Source organism: Mytilus edulis, chromosome 2, assembly GCF_963676685.1.
Source record: "Mytilus edulis chromosome 2, xbMytEdul2.2, whole genome shotgun sequence".
Classification (NCBI taxonomy): Eukaryota; Metazoa; Mollusca; class Bivalvia; order Mytilida; family Mytilidae; genus Mytilus; species Mytilus edulis.
The window spans coordinates 64,710,453-64,735,890 of NC_092345.1; the positions used below are offsets into that span (position 1 = coordinate 64,710,453).

At 34.5% G+C, this 25,438-nt stretch overlaps 1 protein-coding gene across 1 annotated transcript; it reads left to right on the top strand.

Annotated features, from left to right (window-relative positions):
* Positions 1-219: 219 nt before the first annotated feature.
* Positions 220-5,386, top strand: LOC139512670 (uncharacterized PE-PGRS family protein PE_PGRS20-like). Its single transcript, XM_071300460.1, has 7 exons — positions 220-396; positions 1,166-1,384; positions 1,774-1,892; positions 2,307-2,398; positions 3,427-3,490; positions 3,743-4,464; positions 5,028-5,386. Exons 1-7 carry the CDS (start codon positions 256-258, stop codon positions 5,150-5,152), a joined length of 1,482 nt encoding a protein of 493 aa, XP_071156561.1. The 5' UTR covers positions 220-255; the 3' UTR covers positions 5,153-5,386.
* Positions 5,387-25,438: the final 20,052 nt, after the last annotated feature.

A 25,438-nucleotide genomic window follows, 5' to 3' on the forward strand; every position in this document is an offset into this window, starting at 1 on the left:
TCACTTTCTGGCCAAACGTAATTTTATTACAATTACGTTCATTCTAGAAGTAAAGAAGGTAAATAGAAAATATATAAACACATAAATAATGTGATCATATTTCTTTGATGACACCTTAACCAATTATTACCTGACTAATTGTTCCGACCAATCACCTACGCGTGTCCCAGAAACTACGTATATATATAAACCCTTTCGACTGGCGTTGAAAACAGTCATTTGTGCTTAAGATTGTCTCCAGTTTAACTTCTCAAAATGGCATTTAATTTTTTGACAGTGTTTTTTCTCATTGGTGCTGTGGAAGCATACATAAACATGGCAATGTATAGACAACAGATTTTAGATCACCATAATCAAGTTCGTCGGATGGAACCTGCTTCTAACATGCAAAAGCTGGTAAGAGATTTTAATATGCTGATTTTTTTTTACGTATTAAAACGGTATATGGATTTTTAAGAATTAATTTGGACAAACTAAATAAAATTGAATTGACTATCTTCAATTTTGTAGAGCGAAATGAAAAGTGTCATTTTACTTGAAGGTACTAACTTGAATGGAAGTTATTATTTGTTTTTTACCGATTTTCAATTAATAAAGAAAATATGATAATTTTGAAAATTAAAACGATTTTGCGTTTAAAACTTTAAATTTGAAATACAGATAAATAAGCTAACACAAACTGAATTTTATAAAGAACGGTTGCCGAATTTCCACATATTAACTATGACAATTATTCTAAAGTTTGGACTATATGGTTTTTAAATTGTGCAGGGTCTTGTATTTCATATCTAAGCATTTAGTGACAGACATGTTCAACTACTTGTTCTTCCCTTTCCACCATTTTACAAAAAGTTGAACATGTCTGTCACTCTGGAAGGTTTTAAGTACCGTTTTGAATACAAAGTTCCATTACCGTAGTTCCATTGCCAAATAGTTAGTCTCACATACGCTCGGATAAAACTGAGCTCACACAAAGAACAATATATCATGGTTATAATTAACCTTCGTCAAGTTTATGAAAGTCATGCACAATTCATTAAGTTCAAAATCAATGTTATATCGTACAGTACTTGTGAAACGAATTTTAGGAAAATTGCATTCTTGCATTCTTAATGTTGATTATTAAATAGTAAGTGTTTATTTCTATTTTCATTCTGTTATATAGACATGGAACACACAGCTTGAGAACGAAGCTACAATGTGGGCAAGTCAATGTATGTTTGACCATCAACAACTTGGTCGTGGGGAGAATTTGGCAATGCACACTGCTCCTTGGGACTATCCAAGACTCATTTCAGTTGGAATTCAAATGTGGGCTGATGAAAAGAGACAATATACATATGGTAGTTCTGGATTTTCACAGGCGACGGGCCATTATACACAGGTACGCACCATTATAACATTTTTCAAATGACATTCTATCATAAAGTTTTCTATTCATCTCGTCTTCCCAAGATAATAACAGCAACTTAAAAAAAAATCAAAAAAATTTACAAAAACTGAAGGAACAGTTTCATTTTGCATGATATAATTTGCCTGATCAGCTGAATGGATACACATATAATAGACTTGTTCCAGAGCGGTACATATCCAAATAGATAAATTTATCGGAACTCGAGGACTTTATTTGCATACCAACATTTCAAACCACAAAGCTCCTGTAGTCTGCTTAACTCGTCGTATGCTATATCAAATTATATAACCATTTCTATGTTATTTGATTCATTGACATTATATCATTTTCATACTTTATGTAACTTATAATTATTATAGATGGTGTGGGCTGATACTACTCAGGTCGGCTGTGGAATGTCCAGATGTCCGAGTTTGTCAATGGGAGGAGGTACTCCTATGCAGAATGCCTGGTTCCTGGTTTGCTTTTATAATCCAGCGTAAGTTTATTGACCTTGCTTCTTTTTAATTACTTTTTTTGAAGAGAATAACACGAGATGACATAAAAACAATGTTAATTCATATGATTAATTTCAATCTTATATATATTCTGTGTTTAGTTTGAAAATAAAAGTTTCAAATTTCACTGCATGTCATATATGGACTATTGTGACTTGGATGGAGAGTAGTCTCATTGGCACTCATACCACATCTTCTTATATCTATAAATGATTCTTTCTCTGTCAAAAAAAAGTTGATATAATGAGAACATATGCATATAGGTTTTGTAAGACCAAATCAAGTTAATAGATTGAGTTGATACAGATGACAATTGTCTAGTGAAATATATGTAAATACATAATCTGAAAAAAATGTTTCGCGTACTCTTATACATATATGTTATTTCATTTCAGTGGTAATTATATTGGACAGTTGCCATTCAAACAAGGGCAATCGTGTTCCATGTGTGGTAGAGGACAGTATTGTGACCAAGGTCTTTGTTCCAGTAAGTATTTATGATTTGAATTTGCAAAAATTGTAGTAGTACTAGTAACACAAAAAAAATATTCATTAAAAAAGGGGGGAAAATATACACAATCATATTTCGGAGTTAAATCAAAGTGTTATGTTAATATTGTGTAGGCTGTTCTTCATCTTTTTGTATATATCTATATACTTATTGGGATGCTTGTAAATGATTGCCTGTTATTCCTCGACTTGTAATTTTAAAGTCTTCCTTTAGTTCCTTGTATTATTCCATATACACACACACATATATATATATCCAACTCGTCTAAACATCAACCCAACAATGTTAGATCTGTAAATTTGCTTTCGAAATTTTTTTGTTCTTCCCTCGCCGGGATTCGAACCCATGCTACATGCTACTGAGATATCGTGACACCAAATCGCCTGCACTGTAGCCGTCCCGCTACACCACACGACCACCTGGGCTTCATATACAAGTCTAAATTGAAAAAAAAACTACGTTCAAACCTATGATTGCGTTAGATAAAAACCGCAATTTTTATACGTGTGCATGTAAAACAAATTTCGTTGTAAAAGGGTCTAAATACAGCACAAACAACATTTTCCCAAAGAACAAAAAAGTGAAAAAGTATATTTAAACAAAACGCATTTGACTAACAGGTCGAACAACTGATGTTATTTAACCCTGCTGACTGCCATTGGCGATTGCCAAATAAAATTGATCACAAGATGTAACAAAATGGATCTAACTTAAATTTAATACTAAACAGAAAACAATAAACTTGTGGCCAAGATGTTATGCCACAAAAATTAGGTGTCAATATTTTTTTAGTACACCAGATCCGAATTTCGACAATAAATGTCTCTTCAGTGATGTTAGGGATCGAAACGGTATTTGGAAGGCCATAAAATTAACACCAATTTAATATAGACTTGAATTTTAAGAGTCAATATATATATATATATACTAGTATATTCTACGGTTTTCTGACAACAGTTATTTTTTTTACTGCCACGATATCTTAAAGTAATCTTACTTTCCAGGTACTCCAGGATCTCCATCTACAGGACCTTACCCCCAAGGAGGCGGTGCTCCTGGTGGTGCTGGTGGGCATGGTGCTGGTGGGCATGGTGCTGGTGGGCATGGTGCTGGTGGGCATGGTGCTGGTGGGCATGGTGCTGGTGGTCTAGGAGCTGGTGGTCAAGGAGCTGGTGGCCATGGTGCTGGTGGTCAGGGTGCTGGTGGTCAAGGTGCACCAAGCGGTCATGGTGCTGGTGGTCACGGTGCTGGAGGTCACGGTGCTGGGGGTCACGGTGCTGGAGGTCACGGTGCCGGAGGTCAAGGTGGACCAAGCAGTCATGGTGCTGGTGGTCATGGTGCTGGAGGTCACGGTGCTGGAGGTCATGGTCAAGGTGCACCAAGCGGTCATGGTGCTGGTGGTCACGGTGCTGGAGGTCAAGGTGGTCAAGGCGCACAAAGCGGTCATGGTGCTGGTGGTCACGGTGCTGGTGGTCACGGCGGTGGTCATGGTGGTCAAGGTGCGCCAAGTGGTCATGGTGCTGGTGGTCATGGTGCTGGTGGTCAAGGTGGTGCTGGTGGTGCTGGTGGTCAAGGAGCACAATCTCCTGTTATAAGCGGCGGACCTGGTATGCCAAAAATAGAATTTGTTAATGGGTTCCCTGTTATAACCCTCGGTGGAAACCCCGCTGCTTCTGCTGGTGGACAATCTCCTGGTGGTGGACAGTCTCCTGCTGGTGGACAATCTCCTGCTGGTGGACATGCTCCTGCTGGTGGGCATTCTCCTGCTGGTGGACATTCTCCTGCTGGTGGACATTCTCCAGCTGGAGGACAATCTACTGGCGGAATGGGAAGCTCACTCGTCAGTAAAACACCAGGTGGTACAATAAACATAATGGATTTCCTTGGTGGCCTTTTACCAAAACCTAACGCAGGACCAGCGTGTAGAGACAGACAGCCTTGGTGTGCAACATGGGCTGAGTTATGTCTTGATCCAACACATTCTAGAAAAATGAACTCACAGTGTCCTCGAACATGCGGAAAATGTCCACCCACTGCTGGAGGTTTGTATATTTTCAAATATGAATTTGCATTTAAACATAAAACATTAGTTACACATCATGGGGAGACCTTCATTTCTGTATTCTTAAATTTTAGGCTGTTTTTACTTTAATATGGTATAAACTGTTTAAAATGTTCATCCGAACAGAATTTTCGGATTTCTCGTTCTAAATTTGCTATGGTTTTTTCCTTGTTTAATTTAGTCTTTATAGTATAATAATTTCACCGTAACCAACCGTCTTTTCCGGTTATCACTAGCAATAAGGAACTGTATCTTCTTAGTACATTGTTAAAATAACGATAAGCATGAATGAAAGTTGTCTTAAAAAGCACATATATACATATAGGAAACAGCAGTATACCGCTGTTCAAAAGTCATAAATCGACTGAGAGAAAACAAATCGGGTTACAAACTAAAACAAGAGGAAAACAACGAAACAACAGAACACTGAAGTGCAACAAAAATAAACGACAATGCAACATACATAGACACGAACTATTAGCTAACTGTCATAGTCCTGACTTTTATATACATTGATATTTATATATCTCATCTTTCTTCTAGGAGGACCACCATGCATCGATGCTGTTGAAGGTTGTATGTTTTGGAAGCAAATAGGGATGTGTCATGTACCGTTTTACCAAGCGTATATTAAGGAGACTTGTGCTTTAACATGCAACATGTGCTGAATTAAACAGAAAGAATTCCAAAACGTTTACAGTATCTCTACAAATGTCCCATGAAAGACTAGAACGCATCCAAGTCGTGCAACGTGTTGGTGTTGAGTCGGGACCTGTTTTGCTGGCAAAATTGATCTCATGTTAATGACTTCCTCGAGTGGCCGAGGAAAATGACTATTTTGTGATTGTGTTATATTTTTGTACAAAAGATGATATTTTTAAAATAAATTATTTTATATTCGTTATTGATAAATTTATGATCTGCATGGCAATTTTGTGTGTAAACATACGTTTTCAAGTCAGGAACCTTATCAATGTTTGCCCTTTGTCGTTGAAATAACCGAAGAGACATTTTAAGATAGTCTAAATGAACATCTGATGCAGTAAACAGTATGATAGCAAAACTATCGAACTCCAAGGAAAATGCAAAACGGGAAGCCTTTTTCAGATGGCAAAATCAAAACCTCAAACGAATGGAAAACAATTGTCATATTCTTGACTTGCTACAGGCATTTCCTTAATATGTAGAAAATGGTGTATAACACCTGGTTTTATCTTTATGTACAGTGCTAGTACTTCTTTCGCTTTTTGCCATCTAACTATACATTTGTAGTTGCATATCCAGTTCGGGTGCTCTCTATATTCAGTGTTACTCCCTCCACCATTTGATATCTGATGTGCACATATCTATAGTGAAGTCCTACCCCACACAGTTTCATAAAAGCCGTTATTTTACAGTGTAGTTTAGTTCTCTTGATTCCAGATATGAGTATGGTTCACCCAACCCCGCCATTATTGATGGTAAGATAACGAAATCGCTTAATTTTATTGTCACTTCGCTGTAGATTTACATGTACTTCTGTCCACATACCATCTTGCATCGGGCTATATGAAGTTAACCTATCAAGCGTCGAGTAAGGCGCTCTGTCTGTTCTATACTCACTGGAGAGAGTTTCTTTGAATTCGCTATCGGTATTAATTTAAGTCCAAAATATGTTGTAGTTTTTCGTTCATTGATAGTTCACCAAATTGATATCCCATTGCATTCAGTGTTGAAGTTAATTTATGATGTATGGCGTTACGTACTTTTCAAAAGCTGTCACATTTTAGAAAAAAGTGCTCTATATTTTTCTTCTTTGTTTGCACATAGCAGACTTTTCGGGTCGGTTTCTTCTTTGTACATTCTGATCGTTTTGCTCTAAAAGAAATACGAGCCTTTAAGCATCTTTATTTTACTGACAATCTTGGTGTATCAATAGTAGAGTGGCAGTTGGTATTGAATATTGGATGTATATTTCCGTATCTCAAATTTTCAGTTAAGAAATTGAGCCTTTCCTAGCTTATGCATAAAAGCAATGAATCAGCTAGAACGTCCGTCATTTTCTAATAAGACTTAGAGGTTGGCGTTCTGTAAGTGAACTTTCTACACTGTCGTCCGGCAGGTTGCAGATGTTGTTAAATAGACTGAATGCTCGGGTGTGTATTTATGCTCCAAGAGGTAATATTTCTGTTGATAGTTGTGTTTGCGGCACATAACATGTTGTAAGGGCAAGTATTTACTTTAGTTTTTTTTTCAGAAACTTTTCAAGACGTGTTAGTGAACTTGTTGTTGGTTGTTTAAAATTTCTAATCAATACAATAGTACCGTAGTGATGTAAATTTTGTACAGGTACACCATTGTCTCCAAATAAAGATCGTGTTGGCAATGAAATCCCTCCGAACCAGGCTATGAGTACTATGTCTTGCTTTTTAAATATCTTCTTCCACTTTTCCTGTCATGTTGTATTTGAGTGATGTAGTTCTAATAACTCGTAGATGTATGGCTTTCTCTATTTATAGCATATTGTTTGGTTCCATTTTTAAAGATTTGGTTGTTAGGTTCCTTTTACGCTGTTTGTGGGAGATGCTTAGGAGTACACTTTGTGTTGGTTGTAGTTACTAGCCTTCCATATATGCGTAGTCATAAGCCACATCAATGATTATTTGTGCTTGACAAGGGCCTTGACTGAAAAGCACGATGTCGTCTGCACATGCTGTACTATTAATACTAATGTTTCCTATTTTAAAGCCAGCTCCAGTTGTTTTGTACATATTAAGAAGTTGATTGCTGTATGACTACACTTTTGGCAGGTCTTTATTCACATTCCCATTGTATCCATCACCAATTTCTGCCAAGAATACCCTACGAAGCTTGTGGCTTTGTATTAATATGCCAAAATACATTCTCTGTAGCTTTGTTTTATTGGTAAGACTGAATTCAATAACGATGACCATGCTGTTAAACCTCTATATTTTGAGTTATGTGTTTCTAGGACACGGTCAATTGTACGTTCTTTGGTGATAGTTTCTATAATCTTTCCTATTACTGGCAATACAGTATTCCCCCTATAGTTGATAGAGTAATGCCTAGTTCCTTTTTTATAAATACTTGTTTTAAAACTTAAATAAAGACAACAGTAGTATACCGCTGTTCAAAACTCATAAATCCATGGACAAAAAACAAAATCGGGGTAACAAACTAAAACTGAGGGAAACGCATTCAATATAAGAGGAGAACAACGACACCCCCCCCCCCCCCCCCACAGAGAGAGAGAGAGAGAGAGAGAGAGAGAGAGAGAGAGAGAGAGAGAGAGAGAGAGAGAGAGAGAAATGGACTAAGCATTAGACAAAATCCTACGAGAATAACAAATATAACATCGAAACCAAATACATGAATTTGGGATAGATAAGTACCGTGACACGTCTTATAGTAATCTGAATTCACACTCAAAAAGGTCCATCTTGGGTGTTTCTGATATGCTTCCATGTTTGAATATATTACATTGTACCAGCAAAATAAGAAGTTTCTCTATCAGATCATTTGAAGATGATATGCTCTGTTGTTATACCATGGTAAATTGCTGATTTTCTTTGTTTATAGAATGGATAGCGTTTGTTAATTCTTCAGATTTACATTTTTGTATTATTTTGTTGTACAAGTTTGTTTATTGAATTTGATATTTCCCTACGACTAAATTTTGTTATTAGCTGTTTATACTGCATGTTTTATGATTGATTAGAGTTTAGTATATTTGTGATTAATTATTTTTGCAAGACTGCTATAACATATTCTTGAAATCAAATGATGATAAAATCGCCTAGCATTATTTTCCCATTGACTTCTTGTTCCAATGATCGCATAATTTCCGTTTTTGCTGTTGTTATACGTATCAATTTATGAAACATTTTCGCATCTTTCGTCCGTGTTTCGAGAATATTTTCCTTCTACTTGTTTTTTAGTTAAGCCAGCTCAATTCGTAATGCAAGTGTACAGCCATTTTTAGATAACTATTTCTTGTTATTTTTGTTATTTTGTTATTATTGTGTCTCCCATAATTTCCCCATACTTCATATAGTTTCCTTGCTGATTTTAGTGGTAATTAAATTTCTTGTGTTCACACTTCAGTCAGTAGTTCAACAAAATTGTAATATGGCTTCCTCTACTTCTGTTTCTTCCATATTTTCATTTGTTTTGGACTGTCAATATGCGTATTGATATGAGCGGAGTACCATTCTTTGTTAACATTATCCCAGTTTACCTTCTTTTTTTATCCTGTTTTGCTTATAATTAACTTCCACATTTTTGTGCTTGAATTTGATGCCAATAAGATTAGGATGGTGATGTATTTTTATTAATTCGTTTTTGTTTGTTTTGTTTGAATGTCTTGACATACACTGTATTCTTAATGAACCTAGGTCTATTGGTTTTATTAAGTGAACATTTTTCTTCTATATGGTGTCTTCTCCTCCATCTTCTCGAGGCATACATATTGGTAATAGAGGATTATTCATATCAACCTCTTTGCCTATAAAGTTTAAAGTTCATTAAATTTCTCCGAATAGTGTTAGCTGTACTTTTTTTAAACCTATAATGGCTGTTTGTTTTGTTGACACGTTGTTGTCAATATAACGGAATTGTATGAGACTGTCATAGAAGTGGGAGGTTAATCTAGCTTTTAATCCACCAATTTCTGCCTGTGAATATGACATTTGTTATCCATTCGTTTAATAGGTTCGGAGAATATGATTTTGCCTTTTGATTATGGCCTTTCCGTTTTGAATTTTTCTTTGTTATTTTACTTTCTGGAACAAGCAATGCTATGGCAAGCCTTTCTCGTCAAAACTATGTTTAAACCCTTTTTTCGAAAAAAAGAAATACACACTGAGATTTAAAAACCTAAAATAACACACTGAGAAATCGAAATTACACACTGAGATTTAAAAAAAATTAAAAAAACACACACTGAGAATTTAAAATTACACACTGAGATAAATATGCAAATTACTAATGAATGTTCATGAGATGAATAATTCAACATATTAATATATTGATCTCAAGAACTCTTGTCATTATAATGAAATGCGATTCCTTCAACCAACATTCGTAATAAATTTCTAGACTTAACATCGCTCATATTCATAAGTTTGTTGCCTATAATTCAGATCATTACTACCAGTGTATCGGGATTTTTTACCCTTATTTTGCAAGGCAATCTTTTATATTTTTGTTACGTTTATATGCTATAATAGTCACTTGAGTAAAAGTTTTGCATTCTTTGTTTTTTTTGCAGATTGTTCCAATATTTTCTTATAATTTCAATAAAGTTTTTCACCATTTGGTTATATTTTGTAATAAGAGTAAGTGGGTATTTTTCTTGTTCTTGTATTTCTAAAGTTTTTTTATAAATAATTTGGAACCAAATCGAAGGACTAACGAGTTCTGTCCTCTAGTTGTTTTTAAGCTTGTAATAGATTCAGATTAAGTATGCTAATTGGATATGTGCGCATAAAAAGTGCGCACAAATCTCAGTGTGTTATTTCAAATTCTCAGTGTGTAATTTCAAATTCTCAGTGTGTGTTTTCAGTTCATTTAGTCTCAGTGTGTCTTTTTGAAATCTCAGTGTGTAATTTTCAATTCTCAGTTTGTAGTTTTCAATTCTCAGTGTGTGTTTTTCATTTTTGTAATCTCAGTGCGTCTTTATGAAATCCCAGTGTGTAATTTTTAATTCTCAGTGCGTAATTTTTAATTCTCAGTGTGTGTTTTGAAGTTTTTAAATCTCACTGTGCTTTGTTGTAATTCTCAGTGTGTAAATTTTTCGAAAAATGGTTTAAACCTAGTTTTGACGAGAAAGGCTTGTCATACAATGCTCCTAAATGATGGTTAATTATATCATTGATTTGAAAAAAGTTTATTATTGGTTCACATGTTTTTATGTTTTTTCAGTTGCGGTTTAGGTTGAGGCATTGTAGTCGCGAAAAGGTTGTTGTGCTGAAGTTGTTATAATAATACGGCGTCAAGTGTCCAGGGTTTTAGGGGTCGCACTGCTCGGCTATTACTACGAGTGGCTGTCAGAATCCATCTTTCTGTTGAGTAGTTTAACAGTTTTTTCTTATTCAAAATTCCTGGCTTTGCAGCTATTGACATCTTGATTTTAGTAGTATTTTTCATTTAGTATTTCATTTAACGATTTTTCTTTAATTTTAAATTGCTTTTCTGCTTTTTCAACTTTAATTAATCTTTTTCTGAGTCTTTTGAAGACAAAACGCGCACTGGCGTAAATACAAAATTTAATCATGGTATCTATGATGAGTTTATTTACAACCACTGGGTCGATGCAACTAATGGAGTTTTAATTCCCCGCGGGTATCACGGTGACACCAGCCCAGTAGTCGGCACTTTTGTGCTGACATGAATTATCATTGACATAGTCATATTTATAAATTAACTATAGCTGTTTACAAAACTTTTGAATTTTTGAAATATAAGGCTTTTTTGTCCCAGGAATAGATTACCTTAGCTGTATTTGGCAAAGCTCTTAGGAATTTTGGTCCTAAATGCTCTTCAACTTCGTACTTTATTTTGCCTTTTTAGCTTTTTTGGATTCGAGCGTCACTGATAAGTATTTTGTAGGCGAAACGCGCCTCTGGCGTAAATACTAAATTTAATCCTGGTATCTATGATGAGTTTATTTACAACCTCTGGGTAGATGCAACTGCTGGTGGAGTTTTAATTACCCGAGGTTATCACGAGCCCAGTAGTCAACACTTTTGTGCTGACACGAATTATCATTGACATAGTCATATTTATAAATTACCTGTTTACAAAACTTTTGATTTTTTGAAATACTAAGGCTTTTCTACCTCAGGAATAGATTACCTTAGCTGTATCTGGCAAAGCTTTTCGGAATTTTGGTCCTAAATGCTCTTCAACTTCGTACTTTATTTTGCCTTTTTAGCTTTTTTGGATGGTGAGTTTTTTTTGTAGAAGAAACGCGCGTCTATCGTAAATAAAAATTTAATCCTGGTTTCTATGATGAGTTTATTTCTTATAGTTCACTAAGTTTAGGTAGTGTTGGATCACCAATGTTTGTTGTTTCATTTTGGATTTCCTGGGTTTAGTAATTGTCTACTTGTTAGCTGATTGTGTTGATTCTGCATTGATCAATTTTATTTCTTGATTTTCCCCTCAATATTCTTTTAATGGGTTACAATAAATAGATCTTTGTTTATATTTTCTTGCAGCTGAAAGGCTAACGATACAGTTTTCATACCATATTGAAATTTTGATGACAATTTGTATATAGGCTTTTACCTGATTAAATCAAATATGTTATAAAAAATATACCTTCAAGTGCTGCTTTTTGAGTAAAATCAGGTCAACATTTTACATATTTGCTCGAAATTAGGATTTGTGGACGCATTTTTCGTTTCCACAGATATACATATTATGTTTGTTTTAAAAAATAAACACAAACTGATTTTTTAAAACTTATTTGAGATTTCTATTTCATCTAAGTATCCTATAAATGTATAAAATTGAGAATGGAAATGGGGAATGTGCCAAAGAGACAACAACCCGAAAATAGAGCAGACAACAGCAGAAGGTCACCAACAGGTCTTCAATGCAACGAGAAATTCTCGCACCCGGAGGCGTCCTTCAGCTGGCCCCTAAACAAATATATATACTAGTTCAGTGATAATGAACACCATACTAAACTCCAAATTGTACCCAAGAAACTAAAAGTTAAAATAATACAAGACTAACAAAGGCCAGAGGCTCCTGACTTGGGACAGGCGCAAAAATGCGGCGGGGTTAAACATGTTTGTGAGATCTTAACTCTCCCTCTATACCTCTTGCCAATGCAGAAAAGTAAACGCATAACAATACGCACATTAAAATTCAGTTCAAGAGAAGTCCGAGTCGGTGTCTTCCCGATTGTCCCACTTTTTGAAATTACAGGTAAAAAGGTAGTGTAATTTTGTGGGACAATCGGGAAGATGTTTGTGGGACAATTGGGAAGTTTAATTGTGGGACAATCGGGAATTGTTTTGATTGTGATTAATCAGTTTTTATAGTGTGAAGTAAGTAATTACAGGTATCTAATCATTTTCTTGTAAAATCTGAAAAAAAGAACATAAAATAATTATTAAATATTTTATTTTGCACATATTAATATGAAATAACAGCAAACATAGAATATAATGTAAAGTCATAAAATATAATATATCAAGCACTACTCATTTCTTCATTAATGTATCATAATGGGTTTCAATCAAGCATTTTAGAATACAATTGATAATATAAAGCAGACATATTATAGAAGGTTCAACAATAAAGCATACATAATACATAAGTATACCACTAAAGCATAATAATACACAATACAAAATATCATATAAAATTGTAACAAATCTAGTCCAAATTTAACAAATAGAGGCAGTGTCTGCAAACTGAAATACGGTAATATCACCATTCTGCACAGTTGGATGTGGTTCTTGGATCATCTTTTTCAAACCGCTGTGCCATCCTTTTGAGTGGTTTTTTGTCCTTGGTCCTTCTGTTTGATAATGATTCCATAGCTGTCTGTTTGCTTCAACCCAGTACGTAGTGACGTCATCTAGGAAGAAAGTTGTTGGATTCAGTTGAATCTGGCGTTGGATGCAAGCAGTCTTTACTCTTCAGTAGTGAGAAGAATCTGGTATAGATGCCCTTTGACTTCCCATGTAATAGTGCAAAAACCAGTGGGAACATCAATCAGTTAGTGCAGAGTGTATAGCTGTTCAAAGATTGATGGACATGTGTAGAAGGTACCATCATCGTAGATTATATTGTTGTCGTTGTTTGCCATGTGGTGTAGGTGGTTGTCAGTGGCGAATACAAGTATCTTATCGTAGGTACCAGCATTGATTAGCAGAACTATTTCAGTAGCTGTTGTTTGAGTCCACTCATCCTTGAGGTCAATGTTCAGTAGAGATGTTGGTAGATGTGGTTGACGATAAAGACTGGATTTTATAGAAGGGAAAGTTGTGATCTGTTCAACCATCTGTTGAGTATCGTCATTAAATTCTGGTGTACGAAGCTTGGCTATTTCCTGTTTGTAGATTGCTGGTATAGAAGTAGTATCTGCTCTTCATCTTTTCTTTTTGTGTTGCAATACTTTGGTGACCTCTAGTTTGGCTGGGTTTGGGGATGATTGTGTACTAGGTTGCATCCAATTGGTATGTTGTTAAAGATGCAAATAGTTGAAATTATACTCTTCTTCAAATGTATGCATTATTTTAATTTTTAGAATTTAAACAAAAAATATTAAATCTATTTACTTTTTTATTTAAATGTATGCATTATTTTTATATTTATTTAGAATTTAAACCCCAAATTTTTTTTTATAAATGTTGGTATTTGTATTTATTCTATAAATAAAAGTAACATTTTAGATATGATTTTAAATACGAAATGTTATATTATTTAATGAAAAGTGCATAAATTTCATAATTAAAAAAATATATATCATATCTTTTACTAAATAAAATGGATATAATCCAAAAATAATACTTTGAAATGGAAATAATCAATTCTTGTTATTTTAACAAAATAAACACAAAGTCTACTGTTTATTTAAGAACATTAATTTATCCTGCGTCCTTTGGCATTGTCGTTATTGAGATTTTGAAGTTGGTTGCCTGGTTCTCTTTTTAGCTCTTTTGTGTTTAATACTTTAACACCTTGTTCTTGTAGTCCCTTGATGACAACACCATGTTTGTCCCTGGTATATCGTTGGTTAACAATTGTTTGTATCAGTAACATTTTTTATAAGACAGCGAATTATGTTATACATGTTAATTATGTAGGTAGTGTTGTTCCGGGCAATTATATTGATTATATGTTGCGCTATTGTAGTATGCGACTCATCAGTTATTTGTCTTGTATTTGGTTGGCCTTTGATCTCTGGAAGGTTTACAAAGTAGTTTAGAGTTGCTTGGTCATTCAACGCCTTCTGATTCACACCAAATGTTATCTGGTAGTTCAGAGTCAACACTCTGGTTCGATTTGAGTTGATACTTCTGCTAGCCAAGCTTTTACCAATATAGGTTTTTGGTGCATATCGTCTAAGAAGAGCTGGTAGTTGGTAACTGTTTGTATGGTTTGTTATTTTGTGTTTTATCCTTGTGTTAAGATGTATAGATTGTGCAAGCAGATATTCATCAATAGAATAGTTTAATTTCTGTATTTGTGAATTTAAATTGACAGTTTATTGGTCTAGTTCGTGACCCTGGTTAATACTATTTTCGAATGGCGACTTTTTACCATGATTTTTCCATTTACTAGTAGTAGTGAGGAATATGAGTTATTTTAAAATAAGGATAAACCTGTAGCAGAAGTCTAAATTTCTTTAAATTTTCCAAAACATTTTTTTTTTGTAACCGTATGTTGACTTTCTAAGGATATTGAGTCGTCTTTATTCTTGTTTGTAAGGTCACAGGTTCCAAGCCATATATAGAGATGTATGTTTCCTAATTAAGAGTGCATTTGTTTCTAACCCGAAATTTTGTCATCGATGACTATCGTTTAGTAAACGTTAAGCTGCTAGAAACAAATGCGTCGTTTAATAAACTTAATCGACCCCACGTAGTTAGACACAATATCGTAACTACTCGGCCATTCTCGCTACGCAGTACAATAACCTCGTATGCACTACGGAGAAATTCTTCTTAAATTGTTGGCCGGAATTGTAGTGATCCGCGACACAAAGAAGTTCTATCCTCCAGGTGGCGCTATAATTTGGTTACATATCACAGTAATCAAGAACTTTAACTCTGCCAAATATTTTGGCGCGAAAGAAGGAGCAAAGTAAATAAGTAATGGTAAAAAATTTGTACCATTCCAGTCGAAAAAATATAAAATTCAATCGGATCGGAAAATTTTCCGGACAGGAGCAAGTTAAATCAGTAGTGGTAAAAAAAATTGTACCAGTCCAGTCGAAAAAATATAATTTTGAATCGAATCGGAAAATTTTCCGGACAATGATTCCTCCGCCTAATGCATACGAGGTTATTTCTTCGTGCAACCAGAAAGGCCGAGTTGTTCCGATTGAGTTAGACAGAAATAGATTAAACTCACGCACTGTAAACAAACAGGTAAAAGTGCGGGAAATAAATAACCAGGACTTTGCGAAAACAACACGTGCTCGTAATTATTTAAACGACAGATGCAGAAACAAATTGATCGTTTACACGTCTCAACGATAAACGATCAACGACTACGCGACTATTTTGCGCACGGGGGGGGTCTCAACATGGGATTTTGGGTACAGGTGTGCAGCTGGGATTTTAAAAACACCCCCCATTCATATATTGAATAATTGTGAAATCCCTACCTATACATATATTTCACAGCGAAATCATAACCCATTCATATATTTATCAGCTCAAATAGTACCTATATCGGTCAATTACTACCTATTGATATATTTCCTCGGTAAAATTGCATCCCATTGATATATTTGACAGATCAAAAAAGGGACCCATTCCAGCGGCACATATGTATTACCTTTATATAGGAAGAGACCCCCCCCCCCCCCCGTGATTTTGCGCGTACATCGTTTACGTGAACGATGTCAACGTTGACAAAAAAATGTAAGAAACAAATGGATTAAGCGACTACGCGCGTAATCGTTTACATCGTTTAGGTTAGAAACAAATGCGCTCTAAGTGTAGGGAACGTTGTATATCATGTACAGAGATCCAAAACCAACTCCCATCGTTGAATTCAGAATATTAGTGATTTACCTTTATAGTTAATTTGTAATTTATGGCGGGTCTATTACTGTCTATATATTTGCGTCGATTAAGATCCTCAAATATTGTTTATTTTACTACATAGGAAAGCCTGGTCAACAAAAATAAAGCAGAAGATATCAAGGTGCAATCAAAATAGACAGATTAAATATCGGCTTGAAGAAACCAGGAAAAGAGGGAGAAAACATTCCATAATTACCTCTCTGAAGAATTCATACACACTCAGAAAGGATCAACAGTCCATGTAACATAGTTAACTGTTAAACGGCATGTCACTGACTCTCTTAGACATATTTTCCCGACTTATAGCTACAGTGGCTTTGTCTATCACTCTTTAACTGTTCTGGATGGATAAGCAACACATTCACTTTTTAAAATCCGAGAACTGATCTCGAGCGTGAAGTTTAAAAAAAAATATGTTAGCATATCAAACAATGAAATATTGTTCATGCTACTTTTATCTTAGGGTTAATGGTAAAGTTTTACTTTAATTTTTTTAAGCACTCAATTGTATAACATAATAGTTTTTTTTAGATCTTTTTTTTTCTGGGAAACGGGAGATAACCCAATTTGAAACAAATAAGAAAAACAGTCGAAGAGCTGTATCGGATGTAAAAGAATCTAAGAATAATAGCCAAAATCAGCCATTTAAGGCGACTTTGCTTTAGAGAATTGAAACCCTAGTTTCTTAATACTTAATAAATTCATAAAATGAAAATTTAAGAACGGTTTGTTTGTACTGAAGTACTGACTACTAGCATTAGCTGTTGATAAATGCGGGAACTGAAGACTTTTAGTCAATTAGCATGCAGCAGTTTCAAACCAGTGACTGTGCTTTGAAAAACTGAAAACAATGCTTAATAAATTTTATGCTTCCGAAGTATTTTCTGTATTTACCTTCATCATGAACAATCAAAATCGTTTATTTGAAACCCAATGATGTACAAGATGAAAAACAGTTGAAGAGCTACATAACCAAAAAGGACCTAAAACATTGGTGCATCCAAGTTAAAAAAAAAAAAAAAAAAAATAGCCAAATTCATCTTAGGTCAACTTTAGCTGAGGGTTTGGAAACATTAGTTTCTGTATAATTTATAGATTTATAAACGGTCGATTTAAGAAAGATTTGTTATAAATCGTGTCGGTACCGAAGTCACTGACTATTGAGTCGATGATACCCTCAAGTATTGATAGATTAGCCAAGTTGGCAACCAGCGTTATAGACCCAGTGGTGTAAAAAATCAAAACAATTTGTAACAAATAATATGCGTCCAAATCCAACGTGCCGAAGGGCTTTTCTAAATTATCAATAACACAAGAAGCGAAATATATGAAAGTCAATGATGTATAAGATGATCCAAAACAGTTTAAGAACTAAGTGACCAAAAATGAACCAACGAAAACAAGTATAGCCAAATCCACTGTGCTTGAGAAAGATTACCTTTAGGTTTTTTTTATAATTCATTTAAAAACGAACAATTAACGTAAGGTTTGTTATAAATCGTGTCAGTACCGAAGTACTGACAACTGAGCAAATGATACCCTGGTGAATGATAGTCCGTAAGTAGCAGTATCGACTCAGAGCTTGTAAGAAACGATCTTTTCTAGATTGACTTCAACAATAACGTTTAAGGCGAATATTTCAATGCCAGTGTTCAGTATAAAATCCAAAAACTGTTAAAGAGATTTGTGACCGAACACGACCTAACAATAATAGACAGGTATATATTTAAGGTGAACTTTCCTTGATGGAGTTGATACATTAGTTTCTTAATAATCTATCAATTTATAAACGGTCGATTTAAGCATAGATATGGCTATTATATCTATGATTTAAGAAAGATTTGTTATAAATGGTAGTGGTTCCGAAGTTCTGATTATTTAGCTGGTGATACCCTCGATCATTTATAACCCACTAGCATGCATCGTAGCCGTTATAGCCCCAGTGCTGAAAAGAATCTTAAAAGAATACTTTAAAAACGTATTTAGCGTTCGAGTCAAAAGTGCCTAAAATGCTATTCTGAATTTACCTTCAGCAATAACATTCAAAGCCTACTACATGAAAGTGCCGAAGTGCTTTTAAAAAACTACCTCCACCAGTAACACTCAGGGCCAATTATATGAGAGTCAAATATGAATAATTTATAAGATTCAAAACAGTTCAAGAGCTATATGACCAAATAGAACCCCAGAAATGATAGCCAGTCTAAAGTTAACTTTGCTAGAGAGATTTGAAGCCTTAGGTTTTTTTAATGATTTATTTATAAACGGAAAATTTGAGAAAGGTGTGTTATAAATCATGTCAGTATACCGAATTACTAACTACTGAGCCGTGAGATGATACCATCGGGACTAATAGTTCATATATAATGATATCGACCTAGTGCTTATAAGAAAGGAAAACAACACTTCATACATTTTATTCGTCTTATTTTCTTTTCTGGATTGACTTCACAAAGGACGCTCAAGTCGAATATTTGAATGCAAAGGATGTATAAGATCCAACAACAGTTTAAGAGCTAAATATGACCAAAAAGGTCCTAAATCTATACTATTAAACGAGAAGACCTCATTTTGTGTGTCGCTTCTCTTCCTTCCACAATAAATCAATCATCATGCCTCTGTGTCCTATATGTAACATGCATAGTCGCATTTGTCATCCATTCTTATGATTATTCAGATTGAGTTATTTTGGGAGAAAAACGACAAAAAAGGAGTCCGGATATGATTCCGTCATCACACTGAATTTTAGTCATAGATAAGACTATGAAAGGCCGATCATGTCAAAAACCCGATAAAGTAACGCGTTAACATTTAACGCGATAAAATCACATTTAACGCGATAAATACAGTTTTAACGCGTAAAGAAATAAATATATTTAACGCGTTAAACTTTGCAATTATCAAGTTAGGGATTTAACCCGTAGGTGAAAAAAGACGTTTATCGCGATAAAATACCCGTCGCACTGGCCACATATGTCATAATCAATCCTATTAACGCGTTAAATTCAACACAATTACGTTGCTACGATGCACTTTAACGCGTTAAATTCAACACACTTACGTTGCTACGATACGTTACTTTAACGCGTTTAAACATCGTTTAACGCGTTAAAACATCGTTTAGCGCGATAAAACATCCTTGAACGCGTTAAAACATCGTTTAGCGCGATAAAACATCTTTTAGCGCGATAAAACATCGTTTAACGCGTTAAAACATCATTTAACGCGGTAAATGACATCATTTAATTAATGCGTTAAAACATCGTTTAACGCGTTAAAACATCTTTTAGCGCGATAAAACATCGTTTAACGCGTTAAAACATCATTTAACGCGGTAAATGACATCATTTAACGCGTTAAAACATCGTTTAACGCGATAAAACATCGTTTAACGCGATAAAACATCGTTTAACGTGATAAAACATCGTTTAACGCGTTAAAACATCATGTAACGCGTTAAAATATCGTTTGGATGTAGTTATGAAATAATGTTGCTAACGAATACTATGATCTGTTCGCATCTTTTGGATTATCGTGGTGTCCAGGACATTACAGAAGAGGAGGATATTCATGGTGTATATTCGGAACGCTTCCTTTCCGATTCAGTCGACGGTTACGCTTGCTTTACACATAACGCTTGCTTTCAGATTTATATTGACGAAGTAGCAGGTGACACGACTTTGTGATGGACAATACTTAAATCAGATAGTAAATGGCGTTCCCTCTTGTATCTCACGGAACACTAGAAATATTTTTCTTGATAAAGATGTAACGCATGTCATCATAAAAATTACAAATCACGTCATAAACGGTCCCACAAATGCAACACTTTGTAGGATGGAACAAAAGAATATATTTATTTCGTCTTAAACTGTTTAATACATTGAAAATAAACCCGGGTTTCAAATCCTATATTTATTTTTCTTTCATTGATATTCTGGCTATTGGTACTTTACGGAACGGAACGGAACGGAACGGAACGGAATTTCATTTAAGGTATCCAAAGGGGGCATTTATCAAAATTTCGAAAAATCTTTAAAACAAAACAAACTTTAAAATTTCTGTGTTTTACGGTTTTCCATATACAAATAACACAAATGTATACTTAATCTCATCTTCACAGGTGATAATGTAATAATGTATAACATCGGGAAATATTCTGTAGATGAATATGTCGGATTGTCCTGATAAATTATCATGAAATTAACGCATTTGCAAGTCATGCATTATGATATCTAGACTGACCTCACGTCGTCCTTGATTAGAGACAGTGATCAAAATGAATCTGATTTAAACTTTTTAATTTATTTTTCCGTTCCGTTCCGTTCCGCAAAGTACCAATGCTCAGTATGATAAAAAAAATTGTCTGACACCTCTTTTTGCATGAGTGGTATGTGTTTTAGATAGCATTTTCGACTTGATCAATAATAAAAAATTTAACACAAAGGCAGGTTACACAAAAAGTCTTTCTCCTTCCATCGGTAATTATATTTTAAAAAAGAGGCCTTCAACAGCCCGTTCCGACGATGATTAGAGACAGTGATCAAGTTGAATCTGATGTAAACTTTTTAATTTATTTTTCCGTTCCGTTCCGTTCCGCAAAGTACCAATTGCTCTGAGGAATTGGTATTTAACGGAAAAAACGGAACAGATATCTTTAATGTAATTAAAGCAGTATGATAAAAAAAAATTGTCTGACACCTCTTTTTGCATGAGTGGTATGTGTTTTAGATAGCATTTTCGACTTGATCAATAATAAAAAATTTAAGGCAGGTTACACAAAAAGTCTTTCTCCTTCCATCGGTAATTATATTTTAAAAAAGGGGCCTTCAACAGCCCGTTCCGACGATGATTAGAGACAGTGATCCAGTTGAATCTGATGTAAACTTTTTAATTTATTTTTCCGTTCCGTTCCGTTCCGTTCCGCAAAGTACCAATTGCTCTGAGGAATTGGTATTTAACGGAAAAAACGGAAACAGACATCTTTAATGTAATTAAAGCAGTATGATAAAATAAAATTGTCTGACACCTCTTTTTGCATGAGTGGTATGTGTTTTAGATAGCATTTTCGACTTGATCAATAATAAAAAATTTAACACAAAGGCAGGTTACACAAAAAGTCTTTCTCCTTCCATCGGTAATTATATTTTAAAAAAGGGGCCTTCAATAGCCCGTTCCGACGATGATTAGAGACAGTGATCAAGTTGAATCTGATGTAAACTTTTTAATTTATTTTTTCCGTTCCGTTCCGTTCCGCAAAATTTGTTGGTTATCTGGTTGTTTACCCTAGAAACAGCACAAGGCAAGACTGCTTTTATTACATTACAGATGCCTTGTGCTGTTTCTAGGGTAAACAACCAGATAACCAACAAATTATAGAATGTTAATACTTTATTCGCATAAATCACCGAAAATGACATCAAATAGGTGCGTAGTACATCATTCCAATAAGAAGTATGGTAAAAACTGAAAGAAAAAAAATAAACAACTTTACAATATGATCAAAACATCAATAAAGCATAAACAACATTTTATCAGCTCAAAAATACAATGAAAATAACCCAAAAAACATATAACCTGGAACACAGCAAACTACGACTCTTCGCTGATGACAGTATTATATACCGAGAAATAACATGTCAACAAGACTGCACAAATTTACAAAAAGATCTTAACGCAGCAGCGAAATGGGAGGCTGATTGGCTCATGGCCTTCCATCCTGGAAAATGCACTATCTTAACCATCACACAAAAAAAACAACCATTTAAACACGATTACATCCTTCATAACCATACTTTAGAACTAGTAACATCTGCAAAATATCTTGGCGTAACCCTACAGTCTAACTTAAAATGGAACATTCACTACAACAACATCGTATCAAATGCAAATAAATCTCTTGGCTTTCTTAGGCGAAACTTAAAAATTTCTAACTCCAGCATCAAATCCCGTGCTTACCAATCAATAGTGAGACCAAAACTCGAATATGCCTGTAGTCTATGGGATCCACACACAGCAGATTATAAAAATAAGCTAGAAATGGTACAGAGGCGTGCGGCCCGATATGTATGTAACAATTACCACAACACCAGTAGCGTTACATCCATGTTAAACGAACTACAATGGCCCTCACTCAGTGAGCGCCGCCTCAAAACCAGACTTATCATGTTCTACAAGGTCATCCATGGACTCATTGCAATCCCATCACTAGTCCTCATACCATCAGATACTAGAACAAGAAAATTACATACTCAAACATTTCGGCAAATATCCACCTCTAAAGACAGCTACAAATGGTCATTCTTTCCGCAAACAATCATTCAATGGAACATGTTGCCACAAGTTGTGGTAGCAAGTCAAACCATTGAAATTTACAGAGATCAGTTGACACCAACTGTTCTCCACAACATAATTTAATTCTATAAATAACAATGTACATATTTTTTAATCACTTGTTGTTTTCTTTCATGTAAATATCACCAAGTATTTTACTAAGTTAAAGATAAATTTTTGTTCATATTTTTTAATCATATACTCCGCGCATGCAACAGTTCGTAATCTTCAATAATAATGAAGCTGTAACTGTATATCAGAAGAAGAAGAAGATAACACATTTACAAATTTTATCCCAAATTGCATGCCATACATGTATACCTATACATAAATGTCCCGAATGGCGTTCCATAGATTTAAAATTTGGCGTGGAAAATTATACACATGTCATATCAAAAAATTTAACTTTACGATAGGGATTTCTCATAAAAAACGTTTACGTGGTTAGAATTAAATATATATGACAATATTATAGATATAAAAAGCTTACCACGTTACGAGACAGTAAGGAAATAACATGTAAAGTGTATCTCAAGTTGTTTTCAAAACAAGTAGGAAGTAAAGTGATGATTCAAAAATTAGAGTCAAAAATGGTAACCACAATTCCGGATTTGGAGCCAGAACATGCCTGTTTCCATTCGATTCCGTTAAATACCAATTCCTCAGAGCAATTGGTATTTTGCGGAACGGAACGGAACGGAAAAAATAAATTAAAAAGTTTACATCAGATTCAACTTGATCACTGTCTCTAATCATCGTCGGAACGGGCTGTTGAAGGCCCCTTTTTTAAAATATAATTACCAATGGAAGTAGAAAGACCTTTTGTCTAACCTGTCTTTGTGTTATTTTTTATACGTCCGTCAATTTTGACGGGACGTATTATGGTATACAAATGTTCAGTGTCCGTCCGTCCGTCCGTCTGTCCGTCTGTCCGGTGTAAACATGTCGCACCGTAACTTGAGAACGACTTATCCAAATTTCATGAAACTTAATATAGTTGTTTCGTATAATGGTAAAATGATCTGTATACTTTTTTGTGAAAATAAGATTACAACTTTTTGAGTTACGACACTTTGTAACTAAAACAGGGGTGTGTTTTTTTCACATGTCGCACCGTATCTCAAAAACGATTCTTGATTATGGCTTAAAACTTTAAATACTTCTAAGTTATATTAATCTTAATATCTGTATACTTTTTGGTGATGATTCAAAATTTCATTTTTGAGTTATTGAGTACTTTGTAAAAAAAAAAAGGGGGGGGTACATGTCGCACCATATCTCAAAAACGATTTATGATTATTGCTTAAAACTTTACACACTTCTTTGTTATATTAATCTAAAGATCTGTATACTTTTTAGTGATGATTCATTTTTATATTTTCGAGTTATTGAGTTTTTTGTAAAAAGAGATGGTTTTTTTCACATGTTGCGCTGTATCTCTATTGCTTAAAACTTAACAGGCTAATGTTGCGTCGGGTTTCCAAATACATCTTGTACAATCTTCCTATTGAGCGGGAATAAGGAATGAGTCAGGATATACTAAGCATGACATCCTGTACAACCCTGTGTTATTCAAAAAAGATTTATGTTTTTTCACAAGACGACGGGCGTATCATGCGCTCATGGCGCAGCTGTTTATTTAAATATTGATCAAGTCGAAATGCTATCTAAAACACATACCACTCATGCAAAAAGAGGTGTCAGACAATTTTTTTTATCATACTGCTTTAATTACATTAAAGATGTCTGTTTCCGTTTTTTCCGTTAAATACCAATTCCTCAGAGCAATTGGTACTTTGCGGAACGGAACGGAACGGAAAAAATAAATTAAAAAGTTTACATCAGATTCAACTTGATCACTGTCTCTAATCATCGTCGGAACGGGCTGTTGAAGGCCCCTTTTTTAAAATATAATTACCGATGGAAGGAGAAAGACTTTTTGTGTAACCTGCCTTTGTGTTAAATTTTTTATTATTGATCAAGTCGAAAATGCTATCTAAAACACATACCACTCATGCAAAAAGAGGTGTCAGACAATTTTTTTTTATCATACTGCTTTAATTACATTAAAGATGTCTGTTTCCGTTTTTTCCGTTAAATACCAATTCCTCAGAGCAATTGGTACTTTGCGGAACGGAACGGAACGGAACGGAAAAATAAATTAAAAAGTTTACATCAGATTCAACTGGATCACTGTCTCTAATCATCGTCGGAACGGGCTGTTGAAGGCCCCTTTTTTAAAATATAATTACCGATGGAAGGAGAAAGACTTTTTGTGTAACCTGCCTTAAATTTTTTATTATTGATCAAGTCGAAAATGCTATCTAAAACACATACCACTCATGCAAAAAGAGGTGTCAGACAATTTTTTTTTATCATACTGCTTTAATTACATTAAAGATGTCTGTTCCGTTTTTTCCGTTAAATACCAATTCCTCAGAGCAATTGGTACTTTGCGGAACGGAACGGAACGGAAAAATAAATTAAAAAGTTTACATCAGATTCAACTTGATCACTGTCTCTAATCATCGTCGGAACGGGCTGTTGAAGGCCCCTTTTTTAAAATATAATTACCGATGGAAGGAGAAAGACTTTTTGTGTAACCTGCCTTTGTGTTAAATTTTTTATTATTGATCAAGTCGAAAATGCTATCTAAAACACATACCACTCATGCAAAAAGAGGTGTCAGACAATTTTTTTTCATCATACTGCTTTAATTACATTAAAGATGTCTGTTTCCGTTTTTTCCGTTAAATACCAATTCCTCAGAGCAATTGGTACTTTGCGGAACGGAACGGAACGGAAAAATAAATTAAAAAGTTTACATCAGATTCAACTTAATCA